The sequence below is a fragment of the Melopsittacus undulatus genome, chromosome 7 (assembly GCF_012275295.1).
Source record: "Melopsittacus undulatus isolate bMelUnd1 chromosome 7, bMelUnd1.mat.Z, whole genome shotgun sequence".
NCBI classification, from domain to species: Eukaryota; Metazoa; Chordata; class Aves; order Psittaciformes; family Psittaculidae; genus Melopsittacus; species Melopsittacus undulatus.
Window position 1 is genome coordinate 31497737 of NC_047533.1, and position 24968 is coordinate 31522704.

Below are 24968 nucleotides of genomic sequence, written 5' to 3' on the forward strand. Positions count from 1 at the left end.
CTGAATTCATACTCATTTTCGTATTTTATTTCCTCTGCAAAGCGAGCCCTCCACTCCACAGCCCAGCGCAGGCTAGCCGTGGACATCCCCTAACCCTGTCACGGGGCTGCCGCTGCACATATCCTGAGTGGAAAACTACCCCTCCCAGGAGGAGCTGCCGGCTGCCGGCCTCTTCCGCTCCTCCTGCCTTGCACGCTGGGATTTGTAGTTTCGGCACCCCCGCCTGCCAGGCCGCTGCTCTGAGCCGCGCCAGGGAGGAGCGCGGCAAGGGACGGGCGGCGCGTGCGCAGCGCGGCCAGGCACGGCAGGGCTGGGTGGGGTTACTAGGTAACGGTAGGAGCCTGTCCGCTGGGGGCTGTCTCCGCTCCCCTGGTGGAGTGGCGGTCAAGATGGCGGAGGTGGCTGTGGAGGCCGGGATCTGAGTTTGTCTGCCAGCCAGCGCTGTGCCTTGGCATTGCGTGAAGCCAGGCTGCTGCTCTTCTCCGCTTGCGGAACGTGAAACGCGCAGCCGGGCAGCCCGGGCCCTACGGGTTGTGAACGGTGGAGGAGAAGCCAGGCCTGGGTGACCTCCCTTCCGCCGCGGGGTGAGCTGCCCTCTCCTTTCCTTCGCACGACGGGTTGGCCACCTTCTCTGGCTGGCAGCGGAGCGCGGGGAGAGGCGGGGGCCGCTGCTGTGGAGGCGCGGGTCCGCCCTGCCTGGCCTTGATGTCCCTGCGGCGGGGAGAGAGGACTGGGGTCGGTGCCCGAAGTGGTGGGGAGGGAGGTCCGGGAGGACAGGGGAGCGTGGGGCCAGCAGGCCCAGGGAGGCCTTGTGTATCGGGCGGGTGGCGCCTCTCCGCCCCGGGGCAGGGTGCGTTACTCGCTCTCCAGGGAGACGCCGGCGGGGCAGGGGCAACGGCCGCGCTTTCGCCTGAGGCGCTGTGAGCGGAGCCCGCCCCGTAGTGCCCGGCGTTTGTTTTGGCGCCGTGAGGGAGCGGGCTTCGCGCGCGCCCCCTGAGCGCCCGGCCCGCGGAGCGCTTGTTCCGCCTCACGCAGCCGCTCAGCCCGTGGAGCCGCCGAGGATCATCGCTCCCTGTACCGGCGCCGTTGGCAGCGGAGAAACCTGCCTGGCCGCGGAGGTGGAGCGGGTCGCGACGGCAGCTTGCGGGGCGCCGGCTCCGCAAGCTGGAGGTAGTGGTGGGCATCCTTTTGGGCCTGGTGTTGCATTCCGTTCTCCTAGCTCGATGCTCGTGTGAGGGCTGCTTGGTGCCGCCAGAGAGGACTAGCGCCTTTGCCTGCTCCTGTTTGATGATGCTGTGGAGTTGGCGATACTCTGTAGCTATGTAATGAGTTAATGGGAAGTTAGTGCTCGGTGAGGAGCGCATGCCTTCAAAAGCTAAACTTAGACAAATGTTCGATGCCATTTTCAGTCTTCATGGCCTTATGATGGCTTCATACAACATTGTGTTTTCCATTTAAGTTTTAATTTTCTGAAGTTTCTGTGTGTAGGATTAAGTGATCTTCAGAGCTCTGGCAGTTCTATTGAATACCATAGGAAAAAAATGTCAAAACCAACTCCACTGTAGGAAAAATAAAAGGCTTTTAAAATACGTGTCTTTGTTATCATGTGAAATTTCTGAGCAGTTTGCGTATTACTATTACATGTACAAAATATGTTTTGGCTACAGTCTTGTATGTTTTTACTATAAACTTGCATGTTTTCTGAAATTATTTCTTTAGAAAATATACTTGAAAATCTTTTTCAACAGAAAATACACGTTAAAGTTTTTCTGGTTTGTTTCTTCAAGCCCCCAGTAAGGCGACTTGTAAGGCAGTATGTGCATGTTCAGATTAGAGGTTTTCTACAGGTGCTATAATGTGCAAGAAGCTGAGATTGGTAGTGGGTTGCTGCATGCTGAAATAGCGTAATGGGAGGATACCAAAGCTTTTATAATAGTATTTCTTCTGGATATAGCTGGTAAAATGAAAAATAAGGAAAAATAGAAATTGGTGACATATGGGGAGATGAAAACTGCAGCTTCATGTGGAAGAGTTCCATCACTAACAAAAAAATCTGTCTGTAGCTCTTTGTGTTTTCTGAGTTGGAGGAGTAAAGTATCAGCATAGTTCTCTGATCTTAAGTTCACTTAAATACAACTCATTTGGAAAAATCAAACACTTCAATATGAATGTTTAGAAACTTCTATCTGGAAAGGCATGGTTCTGTTAGAACACTTCAAAATCCGCTTGCTATAAGTAATCAGTTATTTTTGAGTTCTGTTAGTATATGCCTAGTGTCCTTTTTGAGAGTATTATTCAGAGTGTTCCATCTGTGGCAGTGAATTTACCTCAGAGGTAATTAGAGACTCCTACAGCAAAGATAGTTGAAGATCGCTTTTGTGAAAGTTTTACATGAAATAAATGTGAACAGTTGTTTATATTCTGTAAAGATGAATGCTGCTACATCTTGTTTTTACAATGGAAGGTAGGGAAAAACTTCTTTTGCTACTGTTTTAGCGGAATTATATAACATGATGATGAGAAAACAGCTTACTGAATTGGACTGTGAACCCAGATGGCCTCTAATCTTGTGGAGATGAACTCATTATGCTTGGTGGCATAGGTCAGCATAGAGTGCCAGTTGAAATGCTGGGTCTTGGACATCTACAAGGCTGAACAGTTATCTGTAACTGAAGTAAGTTCTTACAAAACATAGCTGTTTTCTAAAATAAACTAAACTGATGACTATGCCTTTGTTTTGAATGCTTGCCCAATTTACTTTGAGCTGGGAAGAGAGCTTCCCTTTTGATTTCTCATAGGATGCTTCTGCTTCTAGTTGAAAACAAAGAAAATGTGAAAGGCGTAGTGTCCTTATTTTGTAAATAAATCTGACAGTTCACCTGAGTGAAAGTTACACAAAAGGTGTGGTTTTACACTTGGCCTGTCTGGGTTTCACTCCTCCTAATGATACGGCTTTTATTTGCCTTCCTTGAGCCTACAGATCATTCTTATATAGGCATAAGGTTAGCTAGATCAGGGAGCTTAGCCAGCTGAGAGCTCACATGTTTTTTTCATGTTGGTTTTATTTGTTGGCTAGCTAGTTTACAAATGGTACCATACGTGATGTAGTGGACACTTCTGTTGAGATGAGGAAGGGAGTATGGATGAATGTGCAGACAGCAGGGCACAGGTCTGCCAGTTCCCAAAGTAGCAGGCTTCTCATTATACCTGTGTTATGATTCTGACTGTGGTATGTAGAAGTTGAATTGCTATGAACTTTGTTTGTGTGACTTGGGTCCAGACATAATGAGCATACCTTGTAGATCCTGTTTCCTTAATGGCATAGTAATAGGCTGTGTTTGCATAAAAATACTGCTTTGTGCAATTGCTGAGGGGGCTGTACTGTATGATTTTTCTTGGAATAATATACTTAAGACAGACAGGTGTAAGGTGTGCTAGTACAGTTTTTAAACTTAGTTCAGGATTTGTTGCCTCTCCCCTGGAGCTGATTATTAAATCATTTATTTAGATACGTCTTACTCTTGAGTCCAGAGCTTTAGGTGACTTCTTCACCTGCACTGCATGAAAATTAATAGTACATAGGTTGTAGTAATATGTTTGGAAATAAATTGTCCCTTTTAACCCTTCCCTGCTCATATAAAGATGAAGCTAGGATCATGTCCTAATGTAACAGTTAAAACTAGCTGGAAAAAGTAATTCTCTGCAAGACTCTTTTTCTTCCACATCTGTGAGGAACTTTATAGCTGTTACAAAGGAAAGGTTTGGAGCTTTGTGCAGTGAAACTGTGTCAGAAGCGCTTAGGCTACAGGGGTTTTTACTGCAGGCTGAGAGTATATATGGTTATGTACTCTTTGCCTTTTTAAACAGGTTTATTTTTCTGCTATAAAGAAATACTTTATTTCTGATCTTTCAGCTTTAGCGACTTTTCCATTACTAAAGTCAAAACTAAGTGAAAAGAAAATTGTTAACATACAGATTGTTTTATACTGCACAAAATGACACTAGAGAACAGCAAAGTTCTAAGAAACCCAAATTACCTTGTTTGGTTTTGCTAGAAACTGTGATTTAAGAGGCACAGCATTCACTGCTTAAATAACTTAACCTGTTGTGAAGAAGGTAAAATTCCTTTTATTGATGTGTATTTTCTGTGTATTGTGTCATATATCCCCTTCACAGTCCTGCTTTCAATATATTGCTATTGACATAAATGCAGAAGTTTGACATCCTAGGTCTCCAGACTCCCTATATTGAATAGAAAGTACAGGCTTTAGCAATCCCAAAGCAGTCTTTACAAGCACTGTGTAATGTGTTTTACAGTGAGGAAATTTGAGAGCCTAAAAAAAAATAAAACAATTCTAAGACCAGATATTTCAAAAACAAAATCCTCAACCAAACCAATCCACAACTACTTGTTTAATTTTTAATGCCAGTATTTGTATTGTTCTCACTGTTACATTTTTAGCAAACAGGAGGTCTGTTTTCTAAAATAGCCTTGTGTTTGCATTTTATTATTAATATGTAATGGTTAGACTATGAATCTTGCAAATGTTCTACACAAACTGATTTTAATACAGCACATTTTTTTTCAACTCTTTCTTTTAGATTCTTTTTACTGATTGCTCGTCATGGCAACAGGAGGTGGTCCCTTTGAAGAAGGCATGAATGATCAGGATTTGCCTAGCTGGAGCAATGAGAGCCTTGATGACCGCCTGAACAACACGGTATAATTAATCTTATCTTTCAGTTGCCATTTTGTGCTGTACACTAAAATTCCTGGGTAGATACTGTTAGTGGCAGGTAACAAAGCAAAACCCAAAGCTTTGTCAGGATAGCTTTACAGGTAGCAAAACCTGTAAAAATAAGGTAATGTAAGCAAGCAGTAAGCGCAGTTCAGAGGTTATGTGAGGTGTTTTCTTAGACACAAAAGCATTGTAGGTGTCATGAAAGTGAAAACTCTAAAAGGTGTAAACTGTTGAAGAGTCTTCAACAAAGAAGAATAATAGAATTTTAGCTTCATTTGAAATTAATATAATACATTCTAGGATGAAATGGATTTAAAATTTCCTGTCAGGCTATTTCTAATGTATGCAGTGGAGAAAATTGTATTTTGTAATGTGACATTTGCTTTAGAAAACTTAGTGCATGTTTTTTATTACTTTTTATTTTAATTTCTAAAATGGAAGTAAGCTCTCTTGCTGAATTAAAACATTTACTTCTTAATCAATCTGGATAGCAAACAGGAATTTTTTTTTTGTTTCTGTTTCCTCTGCTTCCCCTTAAGGACTGGGGAAGTCAACAGAAGAAAGCAAACAGATCTTCAGAAAAAAACAAGAAGAAGCTTGGTGGGGAAGCAGAAGCAAGGCTTACTAATGATATATCTCCAGAATCCACACCTGGAATAGGACGACGGAAAAGCAGAACTCCTCGTAGTTTTCCTCATGCTCGATACGTGACCCAGATGTCTGTTCCAGAGCAGGCTGAGCTGGAAAGGCTTAAACAGAGAATAAACTTCAGTGATCTGGATCAGGTTTGTGTGAATGGAATGCTAGCTGCCGCTATAAATGTAACTACAAAATTTATTCAGCTATCTCTTAATAATTTGACAGATGAATAAAGAAAGCTTTCATAAAGGATTGAGGTAAGAAAATGTTCATAGTCAGCATGGAAATCAAATCAAAACTCTGGTTTTGCACTTGAGAAAAGTATGGAAAGTTTAGGACCATCCTTTCCTATCCCTGAGGGTGTGCTAGTTGCCTTCACTTTCTTTTACTCAATTAGTAACAAATTCCTGCGTCCTCAAGTTGGTATTTCTTACTCATCATAATTGTTTGCCACTCAGCAATACTTGTTACCTTGTTTTGAAAGTTTTTTCTTAAACTGCCAGTTTGTGTTTCTCAACTTTGTTATTCTTGTGGATTAAGCAAAAGAGTAGCATTAAAAACTGCTCTTCAGGGTAGTGTAGTGAAATGTATGGCATGAATTCTTGAGCCATAAGTATTTTGGGAATATGGCACATTCATCCTTCCCTTGTCCAAAATTATGAAAACTATAAGGGGTTAAATTCTTTGACAATGAATAAATTTGTGCTGACAGTTTCAGAATAGAGGCTTGTTCATTTTTGTCAAAGTTTGTTGTTAACTTGTTCGGATTGTGAAGGTTCTTTTGAAATGTGATTCATTGCCTTGAGTTAGAATATGAAAACTGGGCATAACTTCCTCCCCAAATGTATGTTACAGCAGCAAGTTACTATTCAGAAGCTTGTAAAGAAAAGTTGAAGTTGTGAGGTATCATATTCTTCAAGTGAATATGTAGCTCTGTTATTACTGTTAGTCTCTCCAGTGTACCTGGTGAAGTAGGATGTGTTTGCTATAGTAAAGGTGGGGGCCACAGCAAGGATTAGGAACTAAGCTCTGAGGAAATTTTGAACCATTTTGCTTCTCAGCTGTTCTGGGAGGGTGGGCTTGCTTTCTGAAAACCATGTGGCAAAAATCGCTGGCATTGTCTATAGCTAGTTTTTGACTAATCTGTGACTAATAAGGTAACTTTAAAATCAGTCTAATAATACATCAGAACTGGTAATCCAAGCAGTGAAACTAATTGGTGTTCAGGATCTATTGAAGGGGAAATTAAAGAATTAAAACAGTTGTTCTTTTTCTTGTTTGTTTGTTTATAGAGAAGCATTGGAAGTGATTCACAAGGCAGGGCAACGGCTGCTAACAACAAACGTCAAATTAATGAAAATAAAAAGCCATTCAACTTCCTGTCACTGCAAATAAACACTAACAAAAGCAAAGATCCTGCCTCAGGTTCCCAAAAAAAGGAAAGTGGGGTATCAGTGCAATGTAAAGAGTTGTTTGGAGCTGCTCTAAGCAAGGATTTCTTGCAAAATTGCCAAGTCTCTGCTCAAGAAGATGGAAGGGGAGAAACAGCTATGGATAGTAGCCAGGTATTTACTTATCCTAGAATGTCTACAGAATATTGACTTGTTACTTTCCAGTCATTTTTCTAAATTTCTGAAAAGTGTAACTTCATTGAAAATACTTACCTGATTCTAAAAGGCAACTTGAGGGAAACATGAAACCAGACTTAATCATGTATTGTTCTTTAGAAATTTCCTTGTTGGTAACAGAAACAGTATTAATTTTCATCTTAGAGATTGGTTCTCTTTTATACAGTTCCAGAAAATACTCTCACAGTTTAATATTTTCCTACATTAATGTGCTCAATTCTGTTTTAGCTTATGTTGACAAGAAACCCTGTGCTTCAGCCTTGCAGCTTCATGCATGCATAAATCTACCCTTATGAAAGCTGTTGACTTTTAACCGCTCAGTAGAAGAGTGCCTATAGGATTGTATATCACTCCTTGTAATTACTACTTTGCTACTACTATCACCATGTCTTGCACATTAACTACGTTAAAGCTGTAGCTGAATACATTCAGTAACTTCAGTGTCTTTACAGATTGTGAGCAGACTAGTTCAAATTCGCGACTATATTGCTAAGGCCAGCTCCATGCGGGATGATCTTGTAGAGAAAAATGAAAGATCGGCCAATGTTGAGCGTTTATCACACCTTATAGATCACCTTAAAGAGCAGGAGAAATCCTATCTGAAATTTTTGCAAAAGATGCTTGTAAGTTTGAGAATGTAATATATTTGTTTCTGCACTGTAAGCTTTTGAGGAATTGACCATTGATGTTTTGATAGTGCTGCTGGGGTGCTGGTTTTGATTTGTAGTATCTTCCCTAATTCATTTTTACTGCCCCCTTACATAGTTTTTGATTTATGCCAATGAAATATTTCAGGCTAGAGAAAATGAGGAGGATGATGTTCGGACTATAGATTCAGCTGTGGGATCTGGTTCTGTAGGTGAGAGCACATCGCTAAACATTGATGTGCAGTCTGAGGCTTCAGATACCACGGTAAGCTGCCTTTTAGTAATTAAGGTGCTAGAAATGAAGACTTTGTTTTGGTTTTGTCGTGATTGCTATTATAGTGTCATAACCTGCAGTTCAATTAAAAATACTAGATCCCCAAGCACTTCTTCAGAAGGTGCTCATGCATGTGTGGCTATTTTATTTTTTATTTAATATGGGGGGGGAAATTAATTATTTTGTCACAACAACACTATATCTTAATTATTTAAAAAAAAAAAGAAAAAATCCTTGGTCTTTCTTTGAAGTAGATTGAAATGTTAAATGTGTACATCAGCAGACCATGCACTAAATTGATGTAGGAAGGATATTTCTGTGTGCAATAATTGATCTATGAGTTTGTTTCTGTTAGTGGGGAAAACTTGCTGGTGTTGGGTGAGGAGAGGGTTAGAAATGAGTCATTAGTGGGCCATTGCCCAGGCATCTTTGTAGGGTTATGATAAAAATATTGCCGTAAAGCAGCAGCTTCACTCATTTTTTTTGAGAGATGAGCACCTTCTAGGAAATGTGTTCTCAACTTAATTCTGAGATACACAGTCTTCCCTTCTGTTTATAAAAGCTTTTATATTAATGTGCTATGCAATGCTTGTAGTATATACAACAGCACTTTAATAACAACTTAAGTTTTACATCTTCCAATCCTACTATACTGAGGAAAAGTACTAGAGAGCTGGTACTCTTTTGTCCCATTAGTACATTGAATGATCTTCAGATGAAGAGAATTTACATGCTTGGAAGTGTAACAGCAGTTAAAATGTTAAGAACTTTTTGTAGTTATTTTTAGCTTTGTAGGAACTCTTTCTATCCCTTTAAATAAATAAGTTGATAGGTTTGGAAAATGTACTTTTAGCTTAGAAAAAAAACAAAAAACAAAACCTTAAAAATGCAAAGCCCAGAAGAGATTTTAAGTAGCATGTGTGTAAATTTGCATTTTTCTTCATCTTAGGAAAATGGGTTTAGTTTTATGTTTGACTCTTCATTTTGCATGTAATTTCTCTTTAGATGGAGCTTGAATATATTACGTACAGATTGAGTGTTTCTAGATATAAAAGGCTAATTGCTACATGAAGCCTGATTGTTACAGAAATAAAAATGTTTTTGATCTTTAGTAGATTTTATTTTATATTAGTTATCATTATTTGACAAGTTACAAGTGAGTAGATTTGTAACTTAAAAATGCATGCTAAGTTGGAGCACTTTTTCAAAATCTAACCTACTGAACTATTTAATAAAGGAGGTATCTTTTAGTTTGAGTAATCGGCCCTGCATTGAGGACAAACTAGGGAATCCAGCTTCACAAGAACAGGTTACAGACATTGATGTTGCAGCAAGCCCTAAAGGGAAAAGTGACAGAGCTGCTCTGAATGACAGGGAAATATGGCCTTGTAGGATTAATAGCCAAGAACATGGATTGCCTTCAAAGGTACACTTAAAAATATTATTTTAGCCTCACTAGGGTTTATACATGCTGTTCTTCTTGTTTCTTTTTTTTCCCTCCTCTTGTTACTTATTTCAAATGTATTTGTTACTTAGTGAAAGTTCCCATTGTCTTGCTTACCTGTATCCAGCTGTTGAATTAATTTCTTTGCCTAGAGTTGTTAGTTTTAACTTAAACAGAGATGTTTGACTTCCTTCTTTTCTGAAGCATCCACACTGACAGAGAAAGTACTGCACACATACAGCAGGTTTTCTGATTTTCTTTAAAAGATCCTTCCAGTTTTGCTGTTCTCTTTCTGGGAAAATATATTGTAAATGTGACTTTCAGATAGTTGTAATGTTTACACCAGTAGTCTGCCAAAGCAAATTTAAGCCAATACCATATACAGAAAATAAATTATAGAAGAGTAGCTGTAATTTGTTCCACAAGTGTTCTTGTATAGCTGTTTATATAAATGTTAGGTTGGAAGGAAGAAGACTTGGAGTCTAAAACTTGAGATCATCTGTTACCAGCTTTCCTATGCTTTGTCTCTGATTTAAAAAAAAAAAGTCTCAGTTCCATTTTTTTATTATTTTTTTTATTTCTTAAAATAGAGGTCAGCCTTAGTCTAAATGTAGAACTAAGCTTGATCCTGCCCCCTCTACTCTGCTCTTGAGAGACCTCACTTGGAGAACTGTGTGCAGTTCTGGTGTCCTCAACATAAAAAGGGCATGGAGCTGTTGGAACAAGTCAAGAGGAGGGCCATGAGGATGATCAGGGGCCTGGAGCACCTCCCATATGAAAACAGGCTGAGAAAGTTGGGGCTATTCAGCCTGGAGAAGAGAAGGCTGCGTGGCGACCTCATAGCAGCCTTCTGGTATCTGAAGGGGGCCTATAAGGTTTCTGGTTAGGGACTCTTCATTAGGGACTGTAGTGATAGGACAAGGGGTAACGGGTTAAAACTTAAACAGGGAAAGTTTAGGTTAGAGACAAGGAAGAAGTTCTTTACTGTGAGTGTGGTGAGGCACTGGAATGGGTTGCGCAAGGGAGTTGTGAATACTCTATCCCTGGCAGTGTTCAAGGCCAGGTTGGACAGAGCCTTGGGTGACATGCTTTAGTGGGAGGTGTCACTACCCATGGCAGGGGGATTGAAATAAGATGATCTTAAAGTCCTTTTCAACCCTAACTATTCTATGATTCTATGAATAAAAGTTTTGAGGTAAATCTCCAGCTTTTAATTAAGATAGAATGAAGAAAGTAACTTAATTTTCATGTATTTTTAATTGCTCAACATGCTTTCATTCATTCAGATCATATTTCCATGTGTTTGAAAATATGATATAAAAGATTCTGTGCCAGAGCAGAAACAAAAACTGTGGTTTTGTTTTGAAATTGTTTTACATAAAGATGGCCTATTGTAGTATCTGTGGCGTAAGTACAGCATACGAAACTAAATGTTACACATTAAAGAAGAGTAACTGCCCACCCAAAATGTTCTGTTGAAAAGTTAGTGATTTTGGGGCAGTAAACCAAATATATCCTGTGTTACATGTAACTCCATGGTACTATGCCTTATCATTCTTATCCTTACCAGTCTTATAGCTTAATGTCCTCTTTAATAATTCAAAAGTCAGAAGGATACTTACGTTAGTCTTTGGGACATATTAGGGCAGCTGACTGGATTTCAAAAGAAAACTTAACCCTAGGAGTGATAAGGGTTCATTGGTGATACAGGCTTCTCCCTCTTGGATGTCTAAGATTTGAAGTCTGAAAAGGACTACTGGAAAGGGGGAGCTGTTTCATTTTGACCTTTTGGCACAAACCAGCCTGTTTGATTCTGTTAAAGTTCTGCTTGTTTTGGCAGTTCTGTCACTAATACTCAACAAAGGAATTGTTATGGTTATGGTAATGTTCTTCTGTATCTTGCAGGCCAGAGATCCTCAGCAGGAAGCTGAAGAAGAGTTGGAAAACTTGAAGAAACAGCATGATTTATTGAAAAGGATGCTACAACAGCAAGAGCAATTGAAGGCTCTTCAAGGAAGACAGGCAGCTCTTCTTGCTTTGCAGCATAAAGCAGAGCAAGCAATTGCTGTCATGGATGATTCTGGTATGTGGAATGATGGATGTTTTGATGGCATATTAGCATGCTGGTTGAATTATTAAAGCTGGAATTATGGATTACACATTAATAAGTCCTTTTTAATGTACTTACCACAAAATTTACTGCAAGGCTTCTATTTCTGAAAAGAGTTAACAATGTAACATTGTGTCCTGCTTTCAGTGGTAGCAGTCATTTTTCTCCTTAGTAGCTGGTGCTCTGCTGTGGTTTTGACTTTCAGCCTGGGAGCAACACTGATAACACCGATGTTTTTAGTTGCTGCTTAGTAACCTTTAGTCTGACCAAGGACTTTCTGAGTCTCATGCTCTGCCAGGGAGGAGGGGAAGCCAGGAGGAAGCAGAGCCAGACACCTGACCCAAACTAGCCAAAGTGGTATTCCATACCCCACAGCACGTCATGCCCAGTATATAAACGGGGGGTGGTTACCCGGAAGGGTTACATCCCTGCTCCATTGGGCTGAGTATCAGTCAGCAGGTGGTGAGCAGTTGTATTCTCTTCCCTTGTTATTTCCCTTATCATCATTATTATTATTATTGGTAGTAGCAGTAGTGGCTTGTGTTATACCTTAGTTACTGAATTGCTCTTATCTCAACCTGTGGGAGTTACATTCTTTCGATTCTCCTCCCCATCCCTCCTGGAAGGGGGGGAGTGAGAGAGAGACTGCACAGCTGACTGAGTTTAAACCACGACACATTGTTAAGTTATGTGTCAGTTAAAAAACACCCAGCCAATTTCTGTGGTTTGCTTTTGTAAAATCCCAAAAGTGAAGGGTTTTCCTCTGAGAATTGGTCTGTCACATCAGATTAGAAGTCTCTTCTCTCCATCACTGTATTAGGCCTTTGAAGGAAAGAAGGGGTGGGGGGAGGAATGAAGGAGGAATGGAATACAGTGTGTTCTGTCTTTTTTTATGCCTATAGGAGTTGGTAGTTTCAGGTTTTGTTTACCTTTTAATGCTTGCTTTGTTGCTGGTTACCTGGCAGTTGACCTTAGTAGACTAATGGTTTGTCTAATAAAAGAAAGGAGGAAGTTGCTACAGCAGTTTCATAAGTAAATATGAAACCAGAACTCTGAAATTCTGGGGCATGTAAATTACAGGCATGGTTCTGATACTAGAGCAGCACCATTATGCTATAACCTTCAGTTTAAAAGCCGTCTTCTGATTCATTTCTATGTGTTCTGAACTTTTAAAAAAGTATATTTAGGACGGGGACTTCTTTTGATACCTGCTCCAAGGCTGTCAGCAGACTTGTTTTCTGAAGAGTTCAGTCTTAAAAGGTAGATAGTTGTCCTTGATTTGAGCACATATGAATTATCTTCTTTTTTTTTTTTTTTTCGTTGAAACTTGTCCTGCTCCCACCGCTCCTTAAATCCTGTTCAGTTTTCTTTGGAAGTGGTCTACAGTTGTGTGCAGTCATACAGAACGAATTTTTTTGCACTGAGCAAGTTCTGGTTCCTTCTGTGTTACTGTTTCATGATTTTTCCCCATAAAAGTTGCCATTAGGCTTCATTAGAGGGTATATGGAATAGAAGTTTCTATCACAGTTGGGTTTTGTATTTTGAATAGTTTAATTTGTAGAAATGTAAAGCACTGGTTTCTACATTTTACCAAAACCCTCTCTTTAAGGTTCCTAGCTCTCATGAGCTCCTCTTTCTGCTTTTTCTTCTGTCTTCAATTTGATATAGTATAGAAAAGAAGGTAGAGCTAGTTAGGAAAACTCTAGATTTGAGTGTAGGAAAAGAAGCAGGGAAGTTTGTGGTTAGAGGGCTTTTAAAAAGCTAGCAAGAGAAGCTAATGCTTTTGAGAAGTGTTTCCTTGTTTCTTAAATGTTTTTCAGTAATTTATTTTGTCTTACCTGCTCTGCAGCAGTAGATCTCTGATGGAAACTGCTTTATCTTTCCTGAAATATACAAACAATCCTCTTGATGAGGAGTGGGTAGATGAAATGGATAGAAAATAGGCTTCCTTATGATACTTTTTTTTTTATTTCTATGATGGTGTTTGTGTTTAACATTTCCATTTATGTCATTCTTACTAACAGTGTTTTACTGCTATTTGTGTTATGTGCCAGAACTGTAGGGTAGGAAATGTAAATATTCAAACTCAACATAGGGTAAAATAAATATTTTTAAATTTAAAAATAGTAAAATTTCATTGTACGGGTAAAAAAAGTAATGATCTGTGGGAAAAATAAATAATATTTGTGCTTGATTTTTCTAATGAGAAAAATCTTACATGTTGGTTCATATATGCAGAAAAAGGTTTTTTTTGATCTCTTAACTGCCTGTCTTATATCTTAGTACTGTTTGAACTGAGCTTTCAGGGAGGGGAGAAGAGCTTTCATTTTAATGTATTCCTCTCATAAAGCTTTTTAAAGGACAGATCCCCAAGAATCTGTTTGCAGCCATAAAGATTACAACTTATACCAAGATGAAAGCTAGGTGTCTTGTTAATTTCTTATTTTAAGGGAGTAAAATTACATGCACTGTTCTTAGTTTGTCTATACTAAGTCAGAACAGTTGGTTTCTAACAAAATATTTCCATCAAGCCTAGACAAGTTGGGTGTTTTCATTTTACAGGGCTTTTTTCCAGGAAGCTAGGGACAAGGTTAGAAAAGCTAAGGCCCAGAGCAGGATTAAACTTGGCTAGGGATGTGAAAGATAAAAGGAAGGGATTCTGTAGGTACACTGCGAATAAAAGACAGACTGGGGACAGTGTGGACCCTCTCCAGAAGCTATCAGGAGAACTGGCTACCCTGGATTTTTAGAAGGCTGAGGTTCTTAATGACTTCTTTGCCTCAGTCTTCACTGGCAACTGCTCTGACCACACCACCCAAATATTGGAAGACAGATGCAGGAACTGTGAGAATGAAGACCTTGGGCCCAGTGTAGGAGGGGATCTGGTTTGAGACCATCTTAAGAACCTGAATGTACACAAGTCCATGGGACCTGATGAAGTCCATCCGCGGGTCCTGAAGGAGCTGACAAATAAAGTTGCTAAGCCACTGTCCGTCACATTTGAAAAATCATGGCAGTCGGATGAAGTTCCCGATGACTGGAAAAAGGGAAATATAACCCCTTTTTTCTAGAACGGAAAAATGGATGAGCCAGGGAATTACAGCCCAGACAGTCTCACCGCTGTGCCTGGCAAAATCTTGGAGCAGATTCGCCTGGAAATTATGCCAACGTACATGAAAAACAAGGTGGTTGGTGACAGCCAGCATGGCTTCACTAAGGGGAAATCTTGCTTGACCAGTTTGGTGGCCTTCTATGATGGGGCTACAAAACTGATGGACAGGGGCAGAGCAGTTGATGCCTGCCTGAACTTGTGCAGAGCATTCAGCACTGTCCCACACAACATCCTTGTCTCTAAATTGGAGAGACATCAGTTTGATAGATGGACCACTCAGTGAATAAAGAACTGGCTGGATGGCCGCAGACAAAGAGTTGTGGGCAGCGGCTCAGTGTCCACCTGGAGACCAGTAATGAGTGGTGTCCCTCAGGGGTAGGTGTTGGAACTGGTCTTGTTCAACATCTTTGTCAGTGACCTGGACAGTGGGATTGAGTGCGCCCTCAGCAAGTTTGCCAGTGACACCAAGCTGTGTGGTTCGGTTGATACGCTGGAGGGAAAGAATGCCATCCAGAGGGACCTTTATACACTTGTGAGGTGGGCTGATGGCAACCTTATGAAGTGCAACCATGCCAAGTGTAAGGTCCTACAGCTGGGTGGGAGCAATCCCAGGCACAGCTACAGGTTAGGCAGAGAAGAGATTGAGAGCAGCCCTGCGGGAAAGGACTTGGGGATGTTGGTCGATGAGAAACTTAATGTAAGCCAGCAGTGTGCACTCGCAGCCCAGAAAGCCACCCATATCCTGGGCTGCATCAAAAGCAGCGTGACCAGCAGGTTGAAGGAGGTGATCCTGCCCCTCTGCTTTGCTCTTGTGAGACCTCACTTGGAGTATTATGTGCAGTTCTGGTTTCTTCAACATAAAAACACATGGAACTGTCCAGAGGAGAGCCATGAGGATGATCAGGGGGCTGGAGCACCTCCCGTATGAAGATAGGCTGAGAAAGCTGGGGCTGTTTAGCGTGGACAAAGCTGCCAGGAGACCTCCTAGCAGCCTTCCAGTATCTGAAGGGGGCCTATAAGGATGCTGGAGAGGGACTGTTCTATAGGGACTGTAGTGATAGGACAAGAGGTAACGGGTTAAAACAGGGGAAATTTAGATTGGATATAAGGAAGAAGTTCACCCACTGTGAGGGTGGTGAGGCACTGGAATGGCTTGCCCAGGGAAGCTTTGAATGCTCAATCCCTGGTGCTGTTCAAGTTCAGGTTGGACAGAGACTTGGGTGACATGGTTTAGTGTGAGGTGTCCCTGCCCATGGCAGGGGGGTTGAAACTTAATGATCTTAAGGTTCTTTCCAACCCTAACTATTCTTTTGTTGTATGATTTTACTCTGAGCTTTTTAGCAAAACATAGGACAGACTTATAAAGTCATTTTTTATGGTTCTTCACAAAGGAGCTGTGAAATTGGTTAGCATTTCTGTAATGGGTTTAATCTTTCAAAAGTAAAGTCGTTGGGAAGAACATAACATTACAAAAAATTGATGTATTTTAAGAAGTGGAGTATATTGATGCTGTTGTTAAATGTTGTTAAATGTCAAATGTTGTAACACATAGCCTTTATTTCACCGTTGTTGAAAAGTATGTACATTTTTTCCTCCTTCTGCATGCCCAGTTGTAACAGAGACTACAGGCAGTGTTTCAGGAGTAAGCCTTACATCAGAACTGAATGAGGAACTGAATGACTTAATTCAGCGCTTTCACAACCAACTTCATGATTCTCAGGTCAGTCCTTGGATTACGCTGTATAAGCTTTTCTATTGTTTGTTTTTTCTTACTGAACAGTTAAATGTTTGTCTTGCTTATTTGTGTGCATTTGCTAATGGAGTCATTGGGATTCCCCTGGGCTTCAAAGCTCAGCATCTTTATGTTCTTAAGTGTTATTAGCTGACTGATGTATGCTTTTTCTTGTGCCTATTCCCATGAAAGTCCAGAGAAGTAGTTTCTATATTGTAGCATACTTATATATTGACACAATATCCAATTGGGCTATCATGAGAGTGTGTTTGATACCAGTTTCCCTCTGTTCTGGTGTTGAGCCTGGCAAGCCTATTAAGAGGGCTTTTTGGTTTTTACAATTTATTTGGCTTTTCTCATAGTATTTGGAATAAAATCAAATTCCTCTTTTTAGACACAATCTGTGCCAGACAATAGAAGGCAAGCAGAAAGTCTTTCACTTACCAGGGAGATTTCACAAAGCAGAAACTCTTCAATGTCTGAGCACCTGTTGGATGAGAAGGCACAGCTTTTTAACAAGATGCGAATGCTGAAGGGTAAAAAGCAGAAAATGGACAAACTGTTAGGAGAGCTTCATACACTTCGTGACCAACATCTGAACAACTCCTCCTGTAAGTAAATACAGGCACAATCACATCTGTTCAAGAACAGTGTGCATGTTTGTAACATGGTCTTTCAAATTGCAACTAGTTATTGAAATGCAGGCGATAAAGCTGTGCTGGGGCAATCTTATGTAAATGTTTTAATGCTAGGTAAGTTTCTGACTTAATTGAGAGCTCTACATGTGTAATATGTAATGATGGTGGTTTTGCTAGTAGCAGTTTGGCTTATGACATCAAAGTTGACTAATGTGAGGATGTGATGATGGGAATTTTTCCTTCAAGGTTTGTCTGTGACGCATTTCAGTCGTGGAGTGTACCATATGAACTTGAACTTTCTGTATTTTTATCACAGTACAAATTTATCATAAATCTGTATTTATGTACTCAGCACATCAGGTGTTAGCTTTATGGCATTAGGGGGTTTGCTTGTCTACTGTTGACTTTTTCTTCCACTTTCTATCATAGCAATACCAGAGGAACTTAACTGTCTGAATGGACTTACAGTTTTGGCCTGTTCCTTAGATGGCTTTTTCTTCTCCTTGAAGTCTTAATGTGGGCCTAGTTGATACTCTTGCTTTCTGTTTTAGAAATATATTTGTAGTGGTTAAGTTTGTCCAGTAGTGGTGATCATAGCATATTTTAGTTAACATAAAGAAATGAAGCACTTGAAGCATGCTCCTGGAGAAGGGCAGATTGATTTAATAGTTACATTGCTATTCCATCTTTCTACATATACTGAATGTATATAATATGAACATATTTGGGTATGATTTCATGTAGCTAGAAAAAAGCAAACATTAAATCTGCATTTATAGCATATGGACAAAAGAGCTTAGCAGAGGAAAAAATTAAAAGGATTTTTCTCTTTATCATGTTGTAATGTAAATATCAAAGCAAAAGTAATTCAGCCATAAATAAACCCTTGAAGAACTCACTGGGCAAATTTACAGCATGAAAGCCTCAATTTCTGAAGTGCGATAAAGCTAAAAGGAACTGACTAAAGTCTTGTTTACAATTTAAGTTTACTTATTGCTCTCTGCCTAGTAGCAATTGCATGCTATGAAACTTTAAGACAAAAGCTTTTCTTCTAAGAAAAGAAGTTACTGACTGCTGGTTTGCATGTTGGTCAAGTAATTCAGTTAAGCAGGTTGTTTTTTTAAGTTGTTCTTATGAACTGTATTTCTTTTCTGCAGTTTTTCCTGCTTCAGGTTCTCCTCAAAGGAGTATTGATCAAAGAAGTACAACTTCAGCTGCTTCTGGTCCTGTAGGCATAGTAACTGTTGTCAATGGTGAATCAAATACCCTCGCGTCTGTTCCCTATCCTCCTGATTCCCTGGTTTCTCAGAATGAGAGTGAAGAGGATGACAATTTAAATCCAACAGAAAAGCTTCAGTAAAAGTTCTTTAATTTTTCCATAATGTGCTTTTGTCATTTTGAGTGTTACATTTTCAGTAATTTCTATCTTAAGAAAACATTTAGTATTTTAATTTAATTAATTTAATATAGACCACTTAGTAAATGTCCAAGACAGTTAAATATGTTCAGAGCTTCAAGTAGAAGGTTCTTACAGCTAGGAAAATGACAGTAAACTTTAAGAACTATAAAGTATATATACCTTTTTCAACTCTACATAGATTTGTTTAATACGACAAAACACATAGCATGTTCTTTTTTCTCCTTAGGAAGCTAAATGAGGTTCGTAAGAGGCTGAATGAGTTACGCGAGTTAGTTCACTACTATGAGCAAACATCTGATATGATGACAGATGCTGTGAATGAAAACACTAAAGAAGAGGAAGAAACAGAAGAATCAGAAAGTGATTCTGAACATGAGGATCCACAGCCTGTTACAAATATTAGGTTGTCAGATTTTTTTGCCATCCTAAATCTTTGTGTCTGAGTTCTTGCAGGTTTCCTGAAAAAATACGTTATTTCAGTCAACCAGAAATAACTTACTTCTGTGATTACATTAATTTTTCAAAATTTTGAGTTTGAATTAGCTTTCTTATACAGACAATTAATAATAAACTTGTTCTTTGTAACTTACTTGTATAGCAAATATAGATTATGTTGAATATTCAACACTATAAGAGACTTCAGAATCTGTAATTCTTTTGGTATTAAGCACTGAACTATGTGTATGGAAGTCCACTAGAAGGTTAATGGGACTAGACTAGGCACCAAGAGTAAAAACAAACTTCATTTTACAAAGGCATTTAGAGGTGAAGTCTAACAGGGCAACTGTGTGCATCAAGAATCTTCACTGTGCAAAACAAATACTAATTTAGCTATGAATCATATAAAGCTTTTATGATACAGACATACACCTTGAAAGCCTCTTGTATTGTTCTAGATCTGGCAGGGGATAATTCAAAGCAGCTTTTGGTTGCCTAATTGAAAAACAATCTGTTGGAATGATGGATTACTGAGAAATTCCAGGCTTCTGGACTGATGGGGTTGATTTTTTTTTTTTTTTTTTTTCCACAGGACACATTCCTGTGAAAGCCAGTTAATAAAGTGGCAGAAGTAAAATTCCATTGGTACTGGTTCTTAAAACATTAACACAAGTAATGTATTTTTACCCTAGAAACCCTCAAGGTATGAGTAGTTGGAGTGAAGTAAATTGCAACTCCAATGTACAGTGTGGAACTAATAACAGAGATGGAAGACATCTTAATACAGACTGTGAAATAAATAACCGATCTGCTGCTAATATGAGGACTCTAAAAATGTCTTCCGCTCTAGGTATGTTCTCAAATCTTCTGATAATTTTAAGTCTTTTGTTTTAAGTCTTATTTAAGTCTTAAATAATTCTGATAGCAGTACACAACACAGGAGAACTTTGAGCAAAATGGTCAAGATTCTAATCATTAAGCTGATACTTTTCTAATGTCCAGTAATGGCAGTAGACTTCAGAAGTTCAATAATGTGTAATTGGTACTGTTTTGTCTCCTCCTTTCCCCACCTCCAGACTGTTGTAAAAGGGAAGATGGCAAAGACATTGACCTACCCCAAGGGGAAGATGATGAAGTGGAAGAAGATAGAGTTAGTGAAGATTCCATGTCTAGTCACAGAAGCAGCCTGGGTGATGCTGCTGGAGATGCTGAGTTTGAACAGAAGATCAATAGGCTTATAGCTGCAAAACAGAAACTTAGACAGCTACAAAACCTGGCTGCTATGGTGCAGGTATTTCATAAACATTAATCTGTGCACAGAAGTGTAGCATTCATTATTTTTAAAATGTATAGGTTTTAGTAGGGAAAACCACTCTGCTTAGTGTAAAATTTAAAATGCTTACTTTTAGGCTGGGGAAAAAGGGATGCTAGAGATAAAGGAAAAAGTGATTTTTCTGAAGTTAAGGGTGAAACTTCTGAAGTTCAAATATGGGATTTTATTGAGGGATGCTAACCTGATGAAAGAATGGCTTTAATACTTAGCACTGGAGTACAAAATATGAACGAGGAAGTCTAATATTGAAATAGAGTTGATCTTTATTTTTATGTTTATAGAGTATTCATCAGTTTTAGTTTTTGAATCTTATCTAGGTTTTGCAATATCATTCAGTCAGTGAGGAAGAATAATTGGTTTTGATTGCAATCTTGGGATGTTGCAACATGTTCAAATTGTGGGAATTTGATTTGAGTTCGGTGTGGTATGTTTTGTGAAGGTTCTTTGGTTTTGTTTTATGAGTTGAACGTGGTTTTGGTTTAGAATATCACATGCTAAGTTAGTGGTGCTTACTAAAACCATATATTTTTGTATCTAGTGTCCCTATAGAATGCTAACATAAAGGTTTTAGATGTGAACTCTAAATAATTAGAACATTTTACAATAACAACAATATAAATGCAATATTACTATTTCAAGATTATACTGCTTCCAAAAATTTCTCAGCCTCTGGATCATTATTTTTTGTCATCACTATAGGGATGTTAACTTTACAGCAGCATCTTTATTAAATAACCTAATTAACAATGTCTTCAGTTTTTCCTTCATATTTACAAGGCTTGTATCTGTATGTACTCAGTAATGGTACTGTACGTCTGCATACCTCTGTCATACTTTGTCACTGATGGTGATCTCTCCTGTTCAGCAGGTTCTGTATTAAGAATGATCAAGTTGGAAAACAAGCAGTGGCTGCAGCTTTAATATTTTCAATTTAACTTGAGAACTGAAAATACTGAAATTATGAAAACAAGAAAAGTGAAATAGAAAACCATGTAGATTTCCTAAAATATTTTAGATTTAACTTTCAAGAGTAGTTGTTTTATTTTAAGCTGTTGTTAGTAATATTTAACTTCATAACTATAGTAATTAAGCAATCTTCTTCACCTCAGTCTCCTTTTTTTCCTCCTCCCCGTTTGGTTCTTGACATGCCTGCATGTTTCTATCCACTCACTTGTAACCATAAAATAAAATTCAAGTGGCTTATGCTCCCCAAATGAGATAAGTTATCTTCCATTTATAGTGGAAATCTCAGTTGCATGAGCTTTATAACTTTGAATTCTCTCATTAATTTATTTTAAAGTTGTGATTCCATGATGGGGATGACTTCTCAATTTATGATCTGAACTAAAGATAAAGCTATTCAGACTGTTTAGTTTTTAAAAACTAGGTTGACAAAACAGTTATATTTTGCATATTAATGTGAAAGTAGTCTAACTGCCTTTCTGACATCCTTTCAGGATGATGATCCAGAACCTCAAGCAACAATTGCAAATGCATCCAATTCTGGTGACTTGTTGGGTGGGATGGAAGAGACAAAGCAACAGCCAAACAATGTCCGAACTAGTACCAACAAGTTACAAAAAGATGCAGGGCTAAATGAAAAAGCAAGGTATGCCTTTGTCGAAGCAGAGTGGAATCATGCTTTAGGCAACTTCTTGCTGAGTAATATGCAGTTAACTTATTTACACAGAGAGAAGTTTTATGAAGCTAAACTTCAGCAACAACGGGAGCTTAAGCAGTTACAAGAAGAAAGAAGAAAACTGATTGAAATTCAAGAAAAAATTCAAGTGTTACAGAAAGCTTGTCCTGACCTTCAAGTAGGTAGAATGTATTTCTTTCCTCTATTAAGCTTTTGAGCAACAAAACATAAAGTAACTTTCACACCATTTTTCACTATAAAAATTGGAAAAAAAAATTAAAATTGGCAGTGCATGTCTATTGTATGCAGCTGTGCTTCTAAGCCTAGAGAAGAGCCGTGTTTATTTCAATTCCACTGTAGGTTTTTGCTCAGTGATTGCAGCATCAGGCTCCAATTCAACTGTAGTGAAATGCCTTAATGTAAAGTCTTAAGAGATAGATAACCTTCTACCTTATTTTTAGCCTGATATTCCTGCTAGTCACTGCATCTTCACTCCTTTTAGTAGTTATTTTCAGGACCTGGTATTTTGAAACAGTGTTGTGTCTTGTAAACATAATCAACATTATATATTGTATTCCAGCTTAACTGCACGGTGTTGTATTGTTTCTCATACTCTTTAAAGACAGACTTTTTTCTATGAAGTGAGCAGTAAGTTATCAATACTGTGTACCTACAGCATTATATAATACTATATATATTACATAAAAATAAATTTTGTTTATTCCTAGCTAAGTTCTGAGATAAGTATTTAGCCTTGATTTGAAAATCCCTTTTCACTGACTACCAGTTCTCCTACCTCATAAAGCCTGAACTATGTTGGGTTTTAATAGCAGTTAAGTTTTAGAAAGCTGTTTTACTCTTATTTTGTAACTTCGCTTTCTCTTTCAGTTGACAGCTGGTTTGGGTAACTGCCCAGCAAATAGGCAGACTTTACTAGCAACCTCAACTCCAGCCATGAATGAGTGCAATACAGCTGGCAAGCCTTTGCTTGAATTTGATGAATCCATACCACTAGGCAATGAGGTATTTCATGCTTGATATTTTACGAGTTAAAAAGGTTTGAAAAAGGAAAAAGTTTGAGATAACTTGGATGCACTACGTATGTGGCCTGGGGAGTAGAGTAGTAGCCATTTTAATAAAGTATGTATAATGTCTTTGTTTCATTTCTGGAAAGAAGTCAATATTGGCCTGAACTGACAGGAGATCTTTTCCCAAATATAGCACTTGTTGCCAAGTATTAATTTGAACTTGAATGAAGTTTGAATGTATACTGTGAGCATTTGAAAGTGTATACCACAGGCAAGTCATCCATGAAAAAAATTATGGCATTTTTTTAAATGTAGTCTATCTGCCATGCGTATTCCTTCCCCTTTTACACAAAAATTATGTCTTAAATAATGATCTGGATATTACTCAGTCTTTCTGAAAATTGTGCTACTATTTGTAGGGGTGAAGGGATATGTGATGAGAAGTGTTTCCTGGCTAGACGAGACATCAGAAACAAGTATCAGAAAAAAACTTTTTTTAATAGACTTTCTCTGTGAGTTGCATCAGCATGCTCGTAAATTTCCCTTTAATAGTTTGCGTGAGGCTGATTGGGCTATGCCTGTGTAGTTATCATTGAAAGACAGATTTTCCTTCTCCAAGATCAGAATTTTAGAACTTTGGCATCTTCCAGATAAGTACTATAGGACAAATAGTCTCTCTTCACTAAATAAAGAGGCTGTGAATTCATTCTGCCAAAAAGAAATTGTCTCTAAAGTGAATGTGCTGCTGCAATTGCTAACACTCTACAAACAGGTTGTGTTATTATCAAAACACATGTGGATTTTTGTTGGAAAATGTCTTGGCTCCAGCACGACCAACTAGTTCAGTTGTTTTCAGGCTTGAGTACATTGTCACTTGCCTGTCTCTTTAAGGCTGTTTTCCAGTCTAGTTCACTTACACAATTGTTTTTTAATGTTATGCTATTATGTAATGCTGTTTACATTCTTATTAAAGTATCTTGCCATATATGCTTTCACTGTATCTAATTTAAGGTAAAGGCCTCCTACTATCTGTACCGTTGTTTTCTTCTTTGTGAGTCATGGCTTCCTTAAGTCTTGTTCAACCATAAGCTGATATTAAAGTTTCTGCACGTTGCAGAAAATCTTTTTGTTGTATCCTCTGCTTTATTACCAAAGAAGTACTTGGTACAATTTTCACATTTCTCCAAACGGTAGTATTCTGTCATGCTACTTGAAGAGGTAACTAATAATGCATAGATTATGTGATAAAACCAGTGTTGAGTGAAACATGAGCTACTTCTCTTAAAAATTCCTGTCTTATAATATTTAATTAGCTTAGATTTTGCAGTATTTGGCATAAATAGTAGATACAGGATATATTTTGCAGTTTTCTGTGGTGTGGCTTCAGTTTCAGTATAATATCAAAGCCTGAGCAGAAAGGTATCAGTGTAGTATTGAATGTGATTTAGTTTAGATTATGTTTATTTTGTTTATATTCTGATGTCTTCTATTTTATGGCAAACAGTTATGGTCTGAGATAAGAAGACATGAGATTTTAAGAGAAGAATTACGACAGAGAAGAAAGCAACTTGAAGCTTTAATGGCTGAACATCAGAGGAGGAGAGAGTTCACAGAAACAGTATCTACTGTTGCTGCCTCTGTTAAAAGTGAAGGATCAGAAGCCCGGTGTACTCCACAGCAGTGCAGAACTGAAAAGTAAGAACATAAGTCACTCTGCATTAGTGGCTTCTGTTGTTTAGTGAGATATGATTCTTGGGCAGTTTCCTGTTTTCGTTTGAGCACTGTGATGATGCAGTAGAGAAGTAAACCAATTTCTAGACATCTAAAGTGACTGTTAGTTGGCAGCTTGCTGGTTTTATGGGTCTTCCCAGCATATTTAGTATACCTTGCTCTGTAAATGGTGAAAAATCACCTGGGGAGAGGAGAATATGTGGAAAATTGCTCACAGTAATTTTTTGTCATACCTACATCATTTATAACAATAATAAAGGAATAATTTTCCAAGAGGATAAGTAATTTTATTTAACTATCCCAGTATCAGAAGAATACTAGTTTAATTTCGTATTAGTGAGATGTTTAATTTTGGTGCAGCTTGATTAATTGAAGATAGACTTGTAATTGTCAACAGATTGTTTTAATAACTT

The 24968-nt window shown here is 38.5% G+C and overlaps 1 protein-coding gene across 3 annotated transcripts in view; it reads left to right on the plus strand.

Annotated features, from left to right (window-relative positions):
• Positions 1 to 339: 339 nt before the first annotated feature.
• Positions 340 to 24968, plus strand: part of PCM1 (pericentriolar material 1) — a 45051-nt gene continuing 20422 nt past the window's right edge. For 2 of the 3 annotated variants that reach the window (XM_031048988.2, XM_031048987.2), the window contains exons 1-15: positions 340 to 584; positions 4603 to 4721; positions 5282 to 5527; positions 6674 to 6946; positions 11280 to 11457; positions 16207 to 16316; positions 16723 to 16939; positions 18124 to 18322; positions 18613 to 18789; positions 19517 to 19674; positions 19901 to 20115; positions 21615 to 21766; positions 21848 to 21974; positions 22685 to 22819; positions 24329 to 24519. In XM_031048988.2, the coding sequence (XP_030904848.2) occupies positions 4626 to 4721; positions 5282 to 5527; positions 6674 to 6946; positions 11280 to 11457; positions 16207 to 16316; positions 16723 to 16939; positions 18124 to 18322; positions 18613 to 18789; positions 19517 to 19674; positions 19901 to 20115; positions 21615 to 21766; positions 21848 to 21974; positions 22685 to 22819; positions 24329 to 24519 (2474 nt within the window). In that variant the 5' untranslated portion in view covers positions 340 to 584; positions 4603 to 4625. Of the gene's footprint in view, positions 585 to 4602; positions 4722 to 5281; positions 5528 to 6673; positions 6947 to 7461; positions 7633 to 7804; positions 7922 to 11279; positions 11458 to 16206; positions 16317 to 16722; positions 16940 to 18123; positions 18323 to 18612; positions 18790 to 19516; positions 19675 to 19900; positions 20116 to 21614; positions 21767 to 21847; positions 21975 to 22684; positions 22820 to 24328; positions 24520 to 24968 lie in introns of all 3 variants that reach the window. The other variant, XM_031048986.2, reaches the window with a different exon arrangement.